Here is a 20814-nt window from a genome sequence, read left to right as displayed (position 1 = left end):
ACCGAAAGCTCAAGGGACTCCACAATCAACGGAGATGTGGAAAAGCAACAGTCATTTGCATAATAGTGTGCTGTTTATACCTAATCATATATTCAATAAATAGCCCATGCACATATGTCTGTCTAGCTTGTCTAGCTTGTGCTTGTTTCTGAATTTCATTCATGAGTGCCAAGCATTCATGTTCTTTTCTCTTAATCTGTGTTACCAGGTAACGGGAAAACTGCTTTCCTCTTTAAAAAGTCAAAACTAACTTTGCGTATAAAAATAGGAATATTGTAGGGGCTGGGTGGTGGCACACCTGGTTGAGCATACATGTTACAGTGCTCAAGGACCCCAGATCAAGCCCCCAGCCCCTACCTGCAAGGGGAAAGCTTTGTGAGTGGTGAAGCAGGGCTATAGGTATCTCTCTCTGTCTCTTCCTTCCTATCACCCCCTTCCCTCTCAATTTTTGGCTGTCTCTATCCAATAAATAAAGATTAAAAAAATAATAATAAAGGGAGTCGGGCTGTAGCACAGCGGGTTAGGTGCAGGTGGCGCAAAGTGCAAGGACCAGCGTAAAGTCCTGGTTTGAGCCCCCGCCTCCCCACCTGCAGGGGAGTTGCTTCACAGGTAGTAAAGCAGGTCTGCAGGTGTCTATCTTTCTCTCCCTCTCTGTCTTGCCCTCCTCTCTCCATTTGTCTCTGTCCTGTCCAACAACGACAACAACAAGGGCAACAACAATAAAACAAGGGCAACAACAATAAAACAAGGGCAACAAAAAGGGAATAAATAAATATTTTAAAATAATAATAAAGATAGGAATCATGTACAGTAACCTCCAAAAGTATTATAAGTGTGTGGGTTTGTTTTGTTTTGGATTATTTTATCAGCTTATTTTGTTGGATTTGTCTTCTTTATTCTTTAAGCCATTTGTTTTTTAAAATTCATTTCATCGAGTCTCGCAGTTAGCTAATCCCATTTAAATCCAGCTTCTACTTGCTTTGGCAGTCTGTTAGCAATCACTAAGCTCTCCTTATTTCCAGCCATGCTGTGCTATGCAGATCTGTCTTCTCTGCCACGAGGCTGTGAACTCTGTGCCTACAGAACTTGTACTCTGTGTGCCAGTGTTCTCAATTTGGCATAGGAAAAGAAGACAACAGCCTTCAAAGGCAATAGGGCAGCTGGGGGGAGGCAGTGGGGGAGTGGTCAGAACAGTTAGAACATGTTCATGGGTTACCATAGTGTGCAAAGCTATCTGGAAAGCGAGCGTGAATGTGTGGTCAGTCTTTTCTCAGTAATGGTCAAATGGAGCAGAGGAAACTAAAATCTGGGGTTGGGTGGTGGCACACCTAGTTGAGCATACACATTACAGTGCTTAATGACCTGAGTTCAAGACCCCAGTCCCCACTTGCAGAGGGGTAGGGAGCATCATAAATTATGAAGCAATTTTATAAGTGTGTCCTCCCTCTTTCTCTTTCTCCCTTCCCCCTCCCTCTCTCCCTCCCTCCCTTTCTGTTTCCCCCTTTCCTCTCAACTTCTCTTTGTCTGTATCCAAAATAAATCATAATAAAACATGTTAAAATGTTCTAAATAAAAAAAGTGAAAGTGAGATATATTTTTAGTGTAAAGAAAAGTCAATGTTTATGAAGTCTGCATCTATTAGTGGTACTTAGCTCATTTATCTCCTATTTTAGTTTTCAATATTTTATTTATTTATTTATTGAAGGATACAGAGAGAAAGATACATACACACAGGATGGAGAGAGAGGGAGGGAGAGAGAAAGAGAAAACCCAAACCACTCACTACTCAGCTGTGGCGTATAATGGTGGTGCTAGAGATTGAACCTGGGATCCTTGATGCTTCAGGCATGAAAGTCTTTTTGCATAACCATTATGCTGTCTCCCCAACCCTCATCTTCAACATTAAAACAACTCCAGAGAGTAACATTAATTTCTGAATAAATTTTCAGTGTGTGGTTTATACTTTTGTTACATAGTTTTTTTTAATAATTATTTATTCCTTTTTGTTGTCCTTGTTGTTTTTATTGTTGTAGTTATTATTGTTGTTATTGATGTTGTCATTGTATAGGACAGAGAGAAATGGAGAGAGGAGGGGAAGACAGAGGGGGAGAGAAAGACAGACACCTGCAGACTTGCATCACCGCCTGTGAAGCAACTCCCCTTCTCACTTTGCGCCACCTGCGCTTAACCTGCACATGCTACTGCCTGACTCCCTTTTCCATAGTTTTAAGTGACCATGGAGAAGGACTAAATAGAGAATGAATCTAAACTATGAGAGCAGTTGTGTGAGAACAGGAAATGAGAAATAGTTAAGAAATCATTTGTGGGGCCTGTGGTGGCACACCCAGCTGAGGGCATTACCATGTGCGAAGGCCAGGTTCAAGCCCCCAGTCTCCACCTGCAGTGGGGAACTTTATAAGCAGTGAAGAAGTGCTGCAGGTTTCTCTCTTTCTTTTTTTTAAAGATTTTTTTAAATTTTATTTATTTTCCCTTTTGTTGCCCTTGTTTTTATTGTTGTAGTTATTATTTTGTCGTCGTTGTTAGATAGGACAGAGAGAAATGGAGAGAAGGAGTGGAAGACGGGGAGAGAAAGATAGATACCTGCAGACCTGCTTCACCACCTGTGAAGCGACTACTCTGCAGGTGGGGAGCTGGGGGCTCAAACCAGGACCCTTGAGCCTGTCCTTGTGCTTTGTGCCACATGCGCTTAACCCGCTGGGCTACCGCCCAACTCCCAGGTTTCTCTTTTTCTCTCACTCTCTCTCTCTTTCTTTTTAAGGTTTAATTATTCATGTGAAAGACAGGAAGAGATAAACAGCCAGACATCACTCTGGTATGTGTGCTGCTGGGGATTGAACTCAGGACCTCATTCTTGAGAATCCAATGCCTTCTCTACTGCACCACCTCCCGGACCACTCTTTCTCTCACTCACTCACTCTCTCTCTACTTCCCTCTTAATTTCTCTCTGTCTCTTAAAAAAGTGATAAGTTACATAGTACAAAGTGTAAGAACCCATGCAATGATTCTGGTTTAAGCCCCCGGCTCCCCCCTGCGAGGGGTGGGGGGTCACTTCACAGGCAGTGAAGCAGGTCTGCAGATGTCTCTATCTTTCTGTCCCCCTCTCTGTCTTCCCCCTCTCGATTTCTCTCTGTCTTGTTCAACAATGACAGCAATAACAAGAACAATAATAACAACAACAATGATAAACAATAAGGGCAACCAAAGGGAAAAAAAATAGCCTCCAGGAGCAGTGGATTTGTAGTGCAGCCATCAAGCTCCAGCGATAACCGTGGAGGGAAAAAAAAAAACAAACCTTCCTTTTTCTAAATGGTTGGTGCTCATGTGCGGATCCAATGAAATAACAGGTGTGAGACATTTTTAAATGTTAAGGGTGTTAAAAATGCTGAGCAATCTCCTCCTGTGTGTATCATTTGACAACCTGCTTTTAGCTCTTTGGTCATTAGGTCTTTCTTAAATCAAATTATAGATGTTGATCATTCTCTTTGCTCCAGCAACTTTGATTACCATACACTAACTCTCGCATCCTTCTCCAAACTGAAGTCTCTGTCACCCATTTTCTTTATCTCCCTGAATATTCCCGCTTACCATTAGTTCTTTCCTTTGTTTAAAAAATCTGTATATTGCTTTTTTCTCTCGTTTTGCAAGTCTCTGTTGCTTTTTGCTTTTCAGTTAGTGCCAATTACTTTGTTAGATTCTTTTTTTTTCAGTGTTCAATGGTATTTTTTTATTTATTTTTATTATTTTTTTTAATTTAAGAAAGGATAAATTAACAAATCCATAGGGTAGGAGGGGTACTTTGTTAGATTCTTATTGACTTAATTTTAGATTTGACTGACTGCCTTTACCTCAGTTTTTATTGTTGTGTTTAAAAAATTTACCTGATGAGCTAGAAAAACAGAAATCAGAGTACTTCTCTGCCACTGTTATCTTCCCACCACTCAATTCTTTGTGTTTTTGTGTGTTTTCTGTGGTGCTTATCCTTGCATATACATAATACCATTGCCAAGAAGACTCCCCAGGCAAGCTTATTTCAGAGAGAGGAGGGGAGACACCACAGCATCACTCTACCATCTGTGAAACTTCTTGGGTGTCACCACGTCACCTCCATGTAGTGCCAGGGCTCAAACCCAGGGCCTTGCACGTGGTACAGTACACATTCTGCTGTGTAAGCTAACTCCTATCTCCTTAATTCTTCATTTTAAAGTAGATTAAAACCTGACATTATTTCTTTTTTTATTAGTGATTTTATATTGATTTACAAAATTACAAGATAACAGGCGAATAATTCCACACCATTCCCATTACCAGAGTTGCACATCCCCATTCCCTCCATTAGAAATTGCAGCAGTGCTCCCAAGGTAAGATATACAGATATAGGTTGACTATTATTTCTATAACTGTTTGTCTATCTATCTATTTTTGCCCATTTTTTTTCTATGATCCTGCCTTCTCTTCCTTTCTAAGTCACACTTATACACCTACTACTATTTCCAAATGCCTTTTCTTATTTTCCTCTTCTCTCTCTGGGTCCTGATGGAATTGGGGTTCAGAGCCCTCTAGTCATCTTCCCCTAACATTTCTCCCCTTTTGAGAGTATGAACCAAAATTATTTTTGGGGTGCAGAAGGTGGGAGTTCTGACTTCTGTAATTGCTTCTCTGCTTGACTTGGATGTTGGCAGGTCAGTCCACACCCCCAGCCTGTTTCTGTCTTTCCCTAGTAGGGTAGGGCTCTGGAGATGCAAGGTTCCAGGACACACTGGTGAGGTCCTCTGCCCTGAGAAGAGACCTGGCATTTTTTTAATTAATTTATTTATTTCCTTTTGTTGCCCTTGTTTTTTTAATTGTTGTAGTTATTATTGTTGTTGTTATTGATGTCGTCGTTGTTGGATAGGACGGAGAGAAATGGAGAGAGGAGGGGAAGACAGAAAGAGGGAGAGAAAGATGGACACCTGCAGACCTGCTTCACTGCCTGTGAAGTGACTCCCTTGCAGGTGGGAGAGACCTGACATTTTTTATATAACCCACAGCCCTTGCCATTTACTATCCTCCCCAAATTTTCTTTCCTTTTATTCCAAGGACCTAACACCTAGGGCCACCTCACTCTTGGCTACTTGGACATCCCACTTTGAGAAATATAGATCAACCCTTTCCAATCAAAACATAGCTGTTTGGTACCTTTTGCCTTGGGGTCATAGTAAATTGAGGAGTGATTTTTCTCCTTCTCACAAGTTGCATGTGTGCATTCAAACAGGAAAGGGTAAGGGGATGGAAGCTGTTTAACCCTGGAACCCCCCATGGGAGCTGGCAGTGAGCAGGCAGGCCCAGGGAACCTTTCACTTCACTGGGCTGAGCTAGAAGACTCCTTAACCCTTCTAGTTCTGAAAACTTTATGAGTAGCTCTGATGGCAGGATTTTCAGCACGTTGGCAAGCCTTTTCTAATCTTTCCCCAGATTTTGTTTCTCTGTCTCTGCACCCTCACCTTCACAATACAGACTCTTCTTTCAGCTTCCCTAACTGTTGCCAAGAGTCTGTCACATCCCAGAGCATTTCCTTGGCCAACCACAATACTACATAAAAGGAGGGATTGGGATTGGGGGAAATGGGCTTGATAGTTTACCACTCAAAGTAAATTAACTATGAACTTTATACATTAGCATTTACACAAGAAACAAAATTGGTTGTTAAGTAACATCTTTCCCTCATTCTTGACCTCAGAGGAGGTATTTGACTGCTAGACTAAGAAATCTTAACATTCAGGGGAGTTCGGCGGTAGCGCAGCGGGTTAAGTGCACGTGGAGCAAAGCACAAGTACCAGTATAAGGATCCCAGTTTGAGCCCCCGGCTCCCCACCTGCAGGGGGTTCGCTTCACAGGCAGTGAAGCAGGTCTGCAGGTGTCTATCTTTCTCTCCCCCTCTCTGTCTTCCCCTCCTCTCTTGATTTCTCTTTGTCCTATCTAACAATGACAACATCAGTAACAACAACAATAACTACAACAATAAAAAAACAAGGGCAACAAAAGGGAAAATAAATAAATAAATATTTTTAAAGGTTTTTTTAAAAAGAGAAATCTTAAATTCCACCTGCTTGCAGAATATGTATTAGCAGCCCTGTCAGGATCAGCCTCTTGTTTCTTCCATGGGCTTCCCTGCCTTGACTTGAGTCTTGCCTTCCAGCTCCTGGTTTCTGGTATGAGCTATAAATGTTCCCTTAGGATAATTATCCTGAGGAGTATGTGGGTATGAGGCTCATGTGGGATCTCCTATGGATTCTCCTACCAGGACAGCTTCATCTCAGTCTATGTGGGTTCATATCTAGTAAACCACCAAAGGAAAAGTTTAATGTGTCTATAGTCATTCTAAATGAGAATATAAAACTGGGCTAGAGAGATAGCATAACGGTTATACAAAAGGACTTTCTTGGGTAGGGGTGGATAGCATATGGTTATACAAAGAGACTCTCATTCATGAAACTCCAAAGTCTCAGGTTCAATCCCTCACACCATCATAATAAGCCAGAGCTGAATAGTACCTGGTAAAAAAAAAAAAAAGAAAGAAAGACTTTTTTGCCTGAGGTACCCAAATTCCCAGGTTCAGTCCCCAGCACCACCATAAGCCAGAGCTTATTTATTACCAGTCCCCTGGTAGTAAATAAGTTAATGTTTAAAAAAGTAAAGAAAGGCCCTTTTTATATAGTGATTCATAAGATTATAAAGAAGTTATAAGAAGATAGTTCAATACCACTCCCACCACAAAAGGCCTTTTTATTGCGACAACCACTTTATCTTCGAGTATTGTTTTATACCTGTGCCTGCTTCTTCCTACGGCTTTATAATATGAAATCATCTCTGGTAACTTCTAATATGTAGATAAGTGATAGCATCATACTTTTCATCTTTTACCTATATTGCAACCATTTAAATATTTTTGGTAGATCTGAGGGTCTTACATCTATGCACAGTTCTACCAATTCCAGTTCAGTGTTTGTTTGTTGTTTGTTTGTTTTTTCATTAAAATAGAAACATCATAGGCCTAAAACTTCCTCTGGTGCTTAGTACCTTCCATTTAGCGTGGGACTCAAACCACAGCCACGTACATAGCAAGATGCACACCTTGTAAGCTCTCTCCACCTCTCTGACTTTTCTTGAACTTAGGAACTTAGGTCTTCAATAACATAATGGCAAGGGAGAGAAATGGAAGAAAAAATATACTAAAACCAAGTATATTGACTATTTGATAAAGGTGACTATTTTTATACTGAACAAAGGGTATAAATAACATGACATTCAGTCACCTTTCCCCCCCCCAGAAGGTAAGAAATATTGGGTTGTGGGGGCCAGATAATTGCACACCTGGCTGAGTACACACATTACAGTATTCAAGGACCTGGGTTCAAGCCCCCAGTCCCCAGCTGCAGGGGAGAAGTTTCACAAGTGGTGAAGCAATGCTGCAGGTATCTATCTATCTTATCTGTTCCTTCCCTTTCAGTTTCTATCTCTATCCAAAATAAATATTTTCTATTTTTATTTCTTCATTTATTATTGGATAGAGACAGAGATAAATTGAGAGGGAAGTAGGAGAAAGAAAGGGAGAGACAGAGATACCTGCAACCATGCTTCACTACTCGTGAAGCTTTCTCCCTGCAGGTGGAGACTAGGGATTGAACCTTGAACCTTGCATACTGTACTGTGACTGCTTAACCAGGTTCACCACCACATGGCCCCCTATCCAAAATAAATAAATACTGGGTTGTCAGAAAAATCATAATACATTTTGCCTAGAAAAATATGGAAAAAGACAGCCTGACTTTCCTGACAACCCAATATATGAATGATAGGAGGAGAGATTGGTTGCTTTAACATTAGGATAGAGGAAACAAGCATCATTATAAATGAACTTGGATAAAAGGTAAAGGAACTTTAGTTCATTGAACATATAGACCTCCTATTCTGTTCCCTTCTCTGAATCTGGCCCCATTGCTACACTTGCCTCCACCCCTATTTTACTGTGGAATAAAAGCTGCAAAAGCCTTTCCTTAGCATGCTATCTCTTTACTACTCGTTCACTTATACTCTTGTGTGTTTCATTTACAGGCCTGTGGCTGTCCACTCTACTGGAAGGCCCCCATGTTCAGGGCTGCAGGGGGTGAGAGGACAGGATTTGTGTCAGGACAGTCATTCATTGCCATGTGGAGAAAGTAAGTATGCGCCAGTCACTCTCGAGGCAGACAAACAGTTGTGTGGTCCTTGTGACATGCTTTATAAAAGTCACCAATTTGGGGGTCAGGTGTTAGGGTAGCGGGTTAAATGCACATGGCGCAAGCCCAAGGACTGGTGTAAGAGTCCTGGTTTGAGCCCCCTGGACCCCCACCTGCAGGGGGTCACTTCACAAGCAGTGAAGCAGGTTTGCAAGTGTCTATCTTTTTCTCCTCCTCTCTGTCGTCCCCTCCTCTTTCCATTTCTCTCTGTCCTATCCAATAACATCAGTGACAACAATAGGAGGCTGGGTGGTGGCGCACCTAGTTGAGCATACATGTTACAATGCGCAAGGACCCAGGTTCGAGCCCCCAGTCCCCACCTTCAAGGGGAAAGCTTCACAAGTGGTGAAGCGGTGCTGCACACATCTTTCTGCCTCTCACTCTCTCTGTCTCCCCCTTCCCTCTTGATTTCTGATTGACTCTATCCAAAAAATAAATAAATATCATAAAAATAAAATAAAAGTCCCTGATTCTGCTCATTTACTAGTTCTCCTTTATTTTAGTAGGTAAAGCTTTTATCTCACATGGATTGAATTAGGAAAACAGAGCTTGAGAAATACTACTTTAATTTTTAGTTTTAGTAATTTAAGAATAATTTTTTAATATTTATTTATTCCCTTTGCTGCCCTTGTTTTTAAAATTTTTGTAGTTATTGTTGTTGTTACTGATGTCGTCATTGTTGAATAGGTCAAAGAGAAATGGAGAGAAGAGGGGAAGACAGAGAGGGGAAGAGAAAGATAGACCCCTGCAGACCTGCTTCACCGCCTGTGAAGCAACTCTGCTGCAGGTGGGGATCCGGGGGCTCAAACCAGGAGCCTAATACCGGTCCTTGGACTTTGCGCCATGTGCGCTTAACCCACTGCGCTACCGCCTGACTCCCAAGAATAAATTTTTATGACTTATTTCTTTATGAGAGAGAGGCGAGGGCACTATTCTGTCATGTCTGAGCTTAAACTCAGAGGCACATGCATGCAAGGACTGCCCTCTGCTTGCTGAGTGACATCTCATGCTGCTTTAATAACTTTAATACTTTCTTAGTTTTACTTGTTTAATTTATGCCTTATGACCTGATTGTGGTAGCAGTGATATAAAAGTAAACTTTCCGGGAGTTGGGCTGTAGTGCAGTGGAAGCGCAAGGACCAGTCTAAGAATCCCGGTTCGAGCCCCCAGCTCCCCACCTCCAGGCAAGTCACTTCACAGGTGGTGAAGCAGGTCTGCAGGTGTCTTATCTTTCTCTCCCCCTCTCTGTCTTCCCCTCCTCTCTCCACTTCTCTCTGTCCTATCCAACAATGATGACATCAACAACAACAATAATAACTACAACAATAAAAAACAACAAGGGCAACAAAAGGGAATAAATATTTTTTAAAAATTTTTTTAAAAAGTAAACTTCCCTTTAAAGGTGATAAACTGTCGCATGACAAATATCCAACTTCTGTTTTTGTTTTTGTCTCCAGGGTTATCACTGGGGCTCAGTGCCTGCATCATAAATCCAGTAATCCTGGAGGCTATTTTTTCCCTTTTGTTGCCCTTGTTTATCGTTGTTGTTATTGTTGTTGCCATTATTGTTATTGTTGGATAGGGCAGAGAGAAATGGAGAGAGGAGGGAAAGACAAGGGGAGAGAAAGATAGACACCTGCAGACCTGCTTCACTGCTTGTGAAGCGACTCCCCTGCAGGTGGGGAACTGGGGGCTGGAACCGGGATCCTTATGCAGGTCCTTGGTGCTTTGCACCATATGTGCTTAACCCGCTGTGCTACCTACCACCCAGCCCCCCAACTTCTGTTTTTTATGTGATCTGACTTAGTGTTCTACCTACTTGATTTATTTTAATAAATTTAAATTCTAATAGATGTTAATCTTTACTTTTTGGAAAGTCCCAGTTAAGGAATAAAGAAAGAGACATTACATGTATCAAGACATTCCTGAATTTTAACATAGTGGGAAGTCTTCTTGAATCATAACCAGCTCTCTTCCTTTTCTTTTTACCTCTTTCTTCCTGATAAAATTTTTCTTGGTGTGTTTATACATTTTAAGAGAATCCTACAGTTTGTCTTGTTTATATTTTTTAGCTGATTAGCCGCCTCTCTTTTTTTTTTTCCTAAATGGGCCAAATTACTGTTCCTGGGAAACTATTGAGAAGTGCTATTCACCTGTTATCATCATCATCATTTAAAATAAGCATATAGTAGCAAACTTCAGTTTACAAACACATTTATTCCACCTAAATTTCTCTAACTGTATAATGCTTAAGAATATAGCTATCAGGGGAGGGGGTGGGATATGGAGATTGGGTGGTGGGAATTGTGTGGAATTGTACCCCTCCTACCCTATGGTTTTGTTAATTAATCCTTTCTTAAATAAAAAAAATTTTAAAAAAAGAATATAGTTGATGATTAGCAAGTATAAAATCTGGCAACAAGTTGAGTTCACCTAGTTCTTTACACATTACACTAGAAGCCTGAAGCAGTAGGGAGGCTGATTTGAATTCCCTCTCTTTATAACAGTGAGGTCAGACTCTCAGCTAGGAAGTCCTGTTGTCTTTTATTAATTCTTGCTGTTATTACTTCAGAGCAGCATCTAACAGTAGCAAGATTCAGGAACCGTAACATGTAAATGTTATAGCTTTCTGTCACCTGCTGCTTCCACCTTGGTAGGTGCCAGATTCTGAAAAGGCATCAGTTGTAATGTGAATTAGCTATAGAAATAGGGTGTATTGTATAGCTCTTGTCAGAGACATCTGTCACTGAGCAGTATGTATGCATGTCGCAGTCTGAGAAAACCAAGTGAGTTAGGATTGTTTGAGAAAACGTTGACCAAATTGGAAGATTTTGAAAAAAGAAAATAATCTATACTGTAATATTAGAGCCAGACAGAAGAGTTGCAATTACTTATAGTCTGTTATTTTGTATATCCTAGATCCCTGTGTTTGTGAGCCTAAGGCTGACTGTAACAGAGAAAAACTAGTATACAAGTTGATTTATCTGAAATTAACTGTATAACATTAAGGAAATCAACAGTCAGTTTAGTGTCGTAATCCCATGTGTCACTGCAGTAAGGTGGACATTTATAGTGGTGGAGAAAATAGCAGTGAAAACCATAACAGCTATATTATTTTACTGATCTGAATAATTTAAAGTCTATGTCCATTGTGTGACACTATATTCAGTTTCCAGCACTGCACATGACAGAATAGTGCTTTGGTCTCTCTCATAAAATACCAACAAAAGAAATAATAATAATAAAAATAAGAACCTTTAAGCCTATGGAAAGAGACCTCTACAAAAGACAAAAAAAAAAACACATAAGTACTAGTCTTCATTTTTAGTAACTAACCAAAAATGGCCTATGAAATGATACTGCATACACAACTGTTCTTGTTTGTTTCGTTTAAAAGAAAGTATGGCAGCCCAGGAGAAGGCACAGTGATTGTGCACTAGACTTAAAAGCATAAGTTCCAAGTTTGATCTTTGGCATCATGTGTGCTATAGTGTTGTTCTGATTCTCTCTCTCGCTCTCTCGCTCTCTCTCTTCATCTCTCTATCTTTAATAAGTAGTAGTAGTAGTAGTGTGTGTGTGTGTGTGTGTGTGTCTGTCTGTCTGTCTGTCTGTCTTCTGGTGACCTTATATAAAAACAAACAAACAAACAAACAAAAAACCCAGCCCTGGTGATGATGGTTTCTTCTCATTTTCTATACACTTGATACATGATCATGTATGTTCATTACATTTCCTTAACTGCACACACACACATTCAGTTACAAACAGGCATGATTTTACCTAGGAAACTTCTGGATATATACAGATTTACCTCACCTCAACTCTAGCACAAAGCCTCCTTCCCTTTCTGACTTTTGTTCTAAGCCTGCTCTGGCTACATTAGCCTCCCAACTAATAAAAACTGTCTCCTTGCCAATAAAGCCCTTCTCATGGCCAGATTCTAACATGGTTTGTGTGCCCTCTAGCGGCAGCTCCTCTCAACGCTCTTAAAATGCCTTGTAAAGCCAAGGAGCCACAAGTGTGGCTATTTTGGGAGACTGAGTGGCTCAGCAAGATGGTTTGAGTTACCACATTGACCTTTAACATATGTTTATTTTCCTAATTATTTTTTAAATATTTATTTATTTATTCCCTTTTGTTGCCCTTGTTGCTTTATTGTTGTAGTTATTATTGTTGTTGTTATTGATGTCATTGTTGGATAGGACAGAGAGAAATGGAGCAAGGAGGGGAAGACAGAAATATAGATACCTGCAGACCTGCTTCACCGCTTGTGAAGTGACTCCCCTGCAGGTGGGGAGCTGGGGGCTCCAACCAGGATCCTTAGGCCGGTCCTTGTGCTTTGCGCCACCTGCGCTTAATCTGCTGCGCTACCACCCGACTCCCCTTTCCTAATTATTTTTGCAAATTATAACCTTTGTATAAAGTACCTAAGTCCAGGTATATAGTACATTGAAACTTTCAAGTTCAAAAAATAACTAGCAGATAATGATACAGAATTCAAGCATATTGTCACATTCCTACATATGCTAATTTATTCCAACAATAAGTTCTATATTATCTTGCAAAATAAAGTCAAGTTCAAAAGTCATGGCATAATAAAAATAATTTTCCTCCTGTACCAGTATTCATGAGTGGGAAAGCTTTGTATATATCCAAGTAGTTTGAGGATAAACATTGGGAAAAACTTTTGTTCCCCTGTGTATGCTTCTCCTCCTCGCTCTGCTCTCTTGCCCATTCTGTACTTTCGTATCTGTTCTTACTGGCAAGGAATTATTAGGGAAAGACAGATCCACAACTTGTTCAAAGTTCCTAGGGAACCAGCTTTGTGACAAAGTTCCTCTGAAATGGAGTCAGTAATATTGCTCCTACTTTAATTTGCTTTACTTGCTCTTTTCATGTCAACATATCTTTCATTAGCCCATCAATAAAATAGTATTTTGTCTTAAGAGCTCTTGGAGTTGCCAACTTAGTTGTGTTTTTTAATTTCTATTATTATTTATTGGGTAGACATAGAAGCTGGGAGGGAAGGGGGAGATAGAGAGGGAGCAAGTCAGACACCTGCAGCATTGCTCCACTACTCATGAAGCTCCCACACATGCACACCTGAGGACTGGGGGGTCTTGAACTCGAATCCTTGTGCGTTGTCATATGTGCATGCTCAACATGCCACCACCCAGCTCCTCTGTTGAGATGTGTTTACCCTCTTAAGATTTGATGTCTTTTATTATCCCCTTTTCTTCTTCCACAAAGAATTCATTCATTATTATAGCTGACTGTAAATTTTTCTGTATCATACCCGAGTTTTCCTTTCAGGGTATCTCACTGTCTCATCTACACAACTCTTAATATTCGCAGCAGCTTATTATTTTGGGGGGGAAAAGAATGTGAGAGGCAGAAGATGAGGGGGCAGGAGGGAGAAACAGGGAAGGGAGGAGGGAGAGGAGAAACACCTGCAGCACTGCACAACCACCTGTTTTCAGATCCTACGAGATGTTCCTATCAGCATCATCACAGTGATCTTCTCCTGAAATGTACATTTATTTAACTTCAGCATACTAAAGAATGACAAGAATAAATATAAAAACCATACTGTAGTGCTAATAATAGCAAATGATATCAGTTCATTATAAGCCTGTTAGATCAAAAACAATTTTTGACACTCCTTTGTGGAAGTCTTTACTGAGTTCTAAAATGGGGAGGGGGGATCCTATAACCTTACCTGTCCTTTAAATGCTAGAGAGAAAAAAATTAGTAGAAACATATATGTGTGTATACATATATATATGCAAATTAAATAGTGTCAAGATCAATAAGAGAGACTGGGTAGTGGCAAGCATAGCTGAGCACACTGGGTACCATGTGCACTGACCTTGCAGGGGGAAAGCTTCGTGAACAGAGAAGCAGTGCTGCAGTTGTCTCCCCCTTTTTTCTTTGTCTCCCCCTTCTATCTCAGTTTCTCTCTATCTCTATCCAATAAATAAAATATTCTTAAAAGAGCAGTAAGAGAGGCTAGCTGGGTGGTGGCACACCTGTTAGGCACTCACATTACAGTGTACCCAGGATTAAACCCCTGCATGGAGGGAAGCCTTCTCTCCTCTCTCTCTCTCTTTCCCTCTCCTCCTCCCTCTCTCTCTCTCTCTCTCTCTCTCTGTGTGTGTGTGTGTGTCCTCCCCTCTAAATTTCTGTCTCTATAAAAAAAAACCAGCAAAAATTTTGATTATATCTGAGAAGGCATTTGGAAAGAGGTGGTTTATTAGATGGATCTGAAAGAATAGCCAGCATTCAGATAGTGAAATGAGAGGAGCAATATTCTAAGGGGGAGGAACAAAGTAAGAAATGATACAGAGATAGGAATGCACGCGTGCCGCACTCGGAGTGTGATGATTTAGGCCAGCTGCCCGAGTTGGAAGTTTTGTTTAGCAAAGTAGTGAGATAGGTAGGTAGACAAGTTCAAGCCTAATTACAGATGGCTTTAGATGCCCAACTTAGGCATTTAGAGTGGCAGAGAACTACTGAACATTTTTTCAAAATTATTTATTTCACAGGAGAGGAAGAACGAGACCAGAGCAGCACTCTGGCATATGCAATGCCAGGACCAAACTCAAAACCTCATGCTTGCAAGCTGCAAGGTCTACTACTACATTACCTCCCAGCTGCCTCAGCTCTTGTTTGTTTGTTTCCCAGAGTACTGCTTAGCTTTAGCTTACGGGGGTCACAGGAGGGTGAACCAGGCACTTTGGGGCCTCGGGCATGTAAAAAAAGTTTCTTTGCGTAACCATTATGCTATCTTCCTTAACATTTTTTAAAGAAAGGAATTAAATAATAGATGTATATCTTCAAATGATGAATTCTCTATAATATAAGATAGGATGAACTGTAAAGCCTTTTATTACTCTTTTCTTTTTCCTCCAGGATTATAGCTGGGGCTTGGTGCATGCACTATGAATCCACTCTCTGGTGGCCATTTTTTTCTTTCTGGTTTTATTGGATAGGACAGAGAGAAAAGGGGGAGATAGAGATGGGGAGAGAAAGATAGACCCTGCAGACCTGCTTCATCTCCTGTGAAGTGACCCCCTACCAGTGGGGAGCCAGGGGTGTTGTAGAGCCAGATGTTGTAGTGAGCGGGCCGCAGAGAAGAGAGAGAGAGGGTCCGGAGCGAAGAGGAAACACAAATCTTTATTCGCGCTGGCACCTCAGAGTTGGGTGTTAGAGAAGCAGGTTGGGCCACATGGAGGTAGAGAAAATGGCCGCCTCACGCAGTAACCTTTCCTGCATCTGAGCACCAGAGTGGAGCGCCGGCAAGAGAGTGAGGTGCGGAAAACGAAGGGTTTTTATAGGAGTAGCTTTCACGAGAATGGGAAGGGGGAGGAGTAACCATAGCACTCCAGGATAGGATGATAACTCTCGTGAGAATGGGAGGGGGGAGGAGTAACCAGAGCACTCCAGATATCGCGGGGATATAGACAATGTCCTGAGGGCACAACATGGCTGAACAGGCACTCTGAGAATGTCCCAACTCTCACGGGAACTAGCAGTAGCCTGAGGGGACAACATGGCAGATGTGACTGCATTGGCACAATTTCCCAGCATCTCCCCCTTTCCTTTTATTTAATGCCCAGGGCAACAGTGTGTAAAGTCTATGAACTACTCAGGGTCAGTCTATAAAAAACCAGCAACGTGAAGGGAAGAAAGCTGCTGTAAAATTGTCTAAAGTGTCCAAAGGGTATACCAGCAAGTCCGATAGAAGTCTCAGTCCAAAGTAGGCGACTAGGGGAAGAAATGGCAGGGGATGAAATGCTGCATAAGGAAGGTCAGCCTCTGGAATTCTGCTTTTCTGTAGATTGTGAGCTGGAACCGCCAAAACGTGACAGGTCAAAGCAAAAGCAGGAAAGGCAGACAGGCAGTAAAAAGGTTCTGTCCTTGGAGTCTGCGAATCAGATTCTTCAGATCGCGTCAGGTGACATCTAGGGTTTCGGGGGGTGTGCCACTGTAGTCATGCCATCTAGTGGGTGATGTCAGGGTGTGCAGGGGTCCAGATGTTTTTTTTTCTGGGATTTCTGTGGAAGAAACAAACAATCTGCTTCTCGTGGTTAGCAGGGCATCTGATTTGAATGCTTTATAGAAAAAGAGGTTTGATGCCTTGACCAACTGAGTATTGGGGGATGTATCTTTCCTATTCATTTATGATTATATTTTATATTATTTGTCATGGTAGTCAGCCGTTTATCTGGAAGGTCCTGGGTGATTCATGGGGAAAAAGACCTTATCTTTTAACAAAGACTCTAAGGTGTAGGGAAGTGGGAACTGTCTTATCCCTTTTTATTTTTTTTGTTATCTTGCCTTTTGCTGCCCTAGTTGTTCTTGTTGTAATTATATTGTTGTTATTGCTGATATTGTGGTTGTTGGATAGAACAGAGAGAAATGGAGAGAGGAGGGAAAGACAGAGGGAGAGAAAGATACCTGTAAACCTGCTTCACCGCCTGTGAAGTGATTCCCCTGCAGGTGAGGAGCCGGGGGCTCAAACTGGGATCCTCAAGCCAGTTCTTGCACTTAGCACCACCTGCGCTAAACCCGCTGCGCCACCGCCCGATTGCCAGGAACTGTCTTTTAACATAAACTCTATGGCCATGCCAATAGCTTCCTTGAGGGCACATGTGGCTCCCCACATGTCCCCCTGTCTTATATCATGTTTTGATGTTTAGCGGACTTTGTTTTGTGGCAGGGTGGACTGTGCCTGTCTTAGGTTGGGGATCAACCTTCTGTCTTACCTGTCATTGGAACACCTGGTCATTTTTGCCCAGTAGTACCAGATGCCCTGTCTTAGGTTAACTGGATAGCGCTAGTTTCCTCTTACCCGTCATTGGCTAGCCAGCCCTCTACATGGTGGACGTTCTGATGAAGGGGGGCAAATCCTCCACAGCAACTCAATATTCTGCCATGTTCAGCCTATGATAGTGAGTTTGTATAGGTTGCATCTTTATGGCATCAGTCTGTTGCCGCAAAAGGCCATGAGCTTGTTAAGAATTATAGGACTGTGGTCCAGGAGGTGGTGCAGTGACTAAAGCCTTGGACTCTTAAGCATGAGGTCCTGAGTTCGATCCCTGGCAGCACATGTACCAGAGTGAGCCTGGTTCTTTCTCTCTTTCTCATTAATAAATAAATTTAAAATGTTGAAAAAAAAGAATTATAGGACCTATTGTGAGCAGAAGAAGTAAAACAAGATAGGGTCCCACAACTAAGGGTATACAGGTAAGGAAGGGGGAATGTATCCATTAATATGAAGAGGTAGGATCATATCTCAAGTCTAAGGGAAGCAGTCCTAATTCACATAGGTTGGATATGGAGGAACTTCTTACAGTTTAATACCTTACCATATGAACAGATGATTCCTCATGTGAAGGCTTGATAGCTGTAATCACTTACTTGTGAAAAACAATAAAACTTGTAACAGTTAGAGGTTTACTATAATTGACTTTGGACTATAAGCAGACTCAGGTTACTTAGAGAGTTAATGCATGTTAGTAACAATGGTTTTAACATTTAGAGTACTTCTGAGCAGATGGGTCATACAAAAATTTTTGGTCATTCAACACACTCACTCACAAAACACAACTGGCCATTCATAACATAAGACATTCAGGGAAGGGGTAGGAGAGAGGGCTCTGTGAGCCAACTTTTGTAGGTTCTGCCATGTCATATTATGGATCCTGGGATGTATCCTGCATCTAGTCCTCTTGTGTTTCTTGTTCTTCAGGGATAACAGTGCCATCATGAGGGTATTGTTGGACATGGCGGGCAGGAACCCAGACAGGTTTAGAGTAATTATGAGAGAAAACACATGCAAAACCTCTTCCCATGGTCAATAGAGGGTCAGGCCCTTTCCAAATTTTATCGAGTGGGTCTCTCCATTTGACCTTAATAGATGGGGGAGTAGATGGTGTTTGCCAGTGAAGAATAATAGGAGGTAAGTCCGAGTTATTGTAAATATTAAAGAGATTTAACGTAGTTAAGGCTTTTGCTAGCTGGATATTGGGGGGATACATTCCTCCTTTATCTTTATTCAGTTGAGCCTTAAGAGTTTGATGGGGCCTCTCGACAATGCCTTGTCCCTGTGGATTATAGGGAATGCCTGTGGTATGAGTAATGTTCCAGAGGGAACAAAAATCTTTAAATTGTTTGCTGGTAAACGCTGGTCCACGGTCGGTTTTCACTTGAAGAGGTAAGCCCATCACAGCAAAACAGGAGAGCATGTGGCTTATAAGCTTTTTAGAGCTTTCTCCTGTCTGAGCTGTTGCCCACATACATTTAGAAAAGGTATCAATTGAGACAAACACATATATTTGTTTGCCAAAGTTTGGTATGCGGGTGACATCAATTTGCCAAATAGCATTAGCTTTTAAGCCTCGGGGGTTAACACCAAGAGTCTGAATAGCAGGTGTTTTTATGAGACTTGCACAGGAAGAGCATGTAGCTAGGATATGTTTTAATTGTGGTAACGGAACATCAGGAAATCGAGCTTGAAGGCCTTTAAGATTAACATGGGTTAGAGAATGGAAATCAGCAGGATCAGAGACAGAGACTAGGAGAGCTCCTGTGGAGGCAAGGCGGTCAGCTGCAGCATTCCCTTCGGACAGGGAACCAGGAAGAGGGCTGTGGGAACGAAGGTGCTGAATATATAGTGGTTGGGTTCGAGAAGAGAGCATAGAGGCGATTTGAATCAAGAGAGGGGAGAGTGGGTTGTCATCAATTTTCACATAAGAACGAGCAAGCCATGGAAGTAAGTTAACAGTACACACACTGTCAGAAAAAAGGTTGAAGGATTCTGGTACAGCTTTTAATGCAAGGAAAACAGCATAAAGTTCTTTGTACTGAGGGGAATTCTCAGGAAGCTCAGTAAAGAGAGGTTTAGGAGATTGTTTGTCTGGGTAATATATAAGGGCAGCAGCTCCCTTTTTTCCACCATCAGTGAAGACTGTAGGAGCAGAAGGAATGGGATCTCGAGAGAAAAGTTTAGGTGCTAGTAGAGGCAGAAGAGGTAAAGAAGCTATCAATTTATTGGAAGGAAAATGGTTATCTATTTGTTCTGGAAACCCCAGGAAGCTTATGGCAAAGCGGGAATGATGGCGTATAAGCCACTCTGTATCTGTGAGAGAAAAGGGCAGAATAATTAAATCCGGTTCTTTCCCTAAGACCTGCACAGACCTATTTCTCCCTTGGCGAACCATGAATGCTAACGCGTCTATCTCAGTGAGGAGTCTTAGAGTTCCTCCTACTGGCGTGTGAAGCCACTCAAGAACCCCATGGTCTTGCCACAATGCCCCTACTACTGTGGGGGTGGAGTTGAAGATTAGAAGGTTTACTGGAGAGGAGGGAGAGAATCGAACAAGATGCATGTCCTAGAGGGCCTGGTTAACCCTTTCCAGTGCCAAGGAGGCCTCGGGAGTTAACTTACGTTTTGAGGAGGGCTGTTTGTTTTCTTTTAACAGGTCAAACAGTGGTTGGAGGCAGCTTGTAGGCAGATAGAGATACTGCCTAAGCCAATTTAAATTTCCTAGAAAACTTTGTAAAGAAGCAAGAGTAAGGTTAGAAGGAAAGGTAACATTAGGTTTTAAGGGACGAATTTGCGTTAGAGAAATCTCTGAACCTAGGAAGGATATTGGAGGGATTAGCTGTATCTTCTCAGGGGCTACATTAAGGCCGCTTTTCTTTAATGCAGGAATGAGAAAATCATGTAAGGCATAGAGATCTGTATCTGATTTTCCCCATATTAAAATATCATCTGTATAATGAAAAATATTAAGGCCCTTATGAATATATGGGACAAGGGCAGATTTAACAGCCTCCTGACAAATAGTAGGACTATTGGCCATACCCTGGGGCAGCACCACCCATTCAAATCTATCAGCAGGGCTGGCGTTATTAATAGACGGAACAGAGAAGGCAAAATGTTTACAATCTTGCGGATGCAAGGGGATAGAGAAAAAACAATCTTGTATATCAATAGCTATGATTGGAATTCCTGTGGGAATTGCAGAAGCAAGAGGCAAACCCCTTTGGGGGGAGCCCCAGACCTGCATGGTTTTATTTACTGCACGGATATCTTGAAGGAGGCGCCATTTTTCCGAGCGCTTTTTAATCACAAAGACAGGAGTATTCCATGGGCTTCGAGAATGACGAATGTGTCCCAAGGACAACTGCTCTCGGACGAGCTCTTTTAAAATTTTTAGCTTATCCCTAGGTAAAGGCCACTGTTCCACCCAGACAGGCTCATTAGAAAGCCAGCTTAAGCGGGGTGTTTGGCTACGAACAGTGGCATTTAGTATTGGGGGTGCTGAATAGACCTGGTATCGCGGGAACGAGTTTTCCGCTCTGCAGAGGCGTCTGTGGATATCCTAACATCAAGATATTGTAGAAGATCCCTGCCCAATAGGTTGGTGCTAATATTAGCTACCAAAGGGCGGAAGTGTCCGGTAGAACCTTCTGGGTCTTCCCACATGAGCGAATCTTGTGTGCGAAATGATTGGGTCACCCCTCCTAC

General features: G+C 41.8%; 1 protein-coding gene across 7 annotated transcripts in view; it reads left to right on the top strand.

The window, feature by feature from the left end:
- PPP2R3A (protein phosphatase 2 regulatory subunit B''alpha) overlaps positions 1 to 20814 on the top strand; it is a 182191-nt gene that overhangs the window by 90067 nt on the left and 71310 nt on the right. For all 7 annotated transcript variants that reach the window (XM_060196892.1, XM_060196895.1, XM_060196893.1 and 4 more), the window contains one exon: positions 8113 to 8216. In XM_060196892.1, coding sequence (XP_060052875.1) covers positions 8113 to 8216 — 104 coding nt within the window. The remainder of the gene's footprint in view (positions 1 to 8112; positions 8217 to 20814) is intronic.

The sequence above is a fragment of the Erinaceus europaeus genome, chromosome 1, assembly GCF_950295315.1.
Source record: "Erinaceus europaeus chromosome 1, mEriEur2.1, whole genome shotgun sequence".
NCBI lineage: Eukaryota > Metazoa > Chordata > Mammalia > Eulipotyphla > Erinaceidae > Erinaceus > Erinaceus europaeus.
Note: the sequence above shows the minus strand (reverse complement) of the source record. Positions and strands in the feature narration are given on the sequence as shown.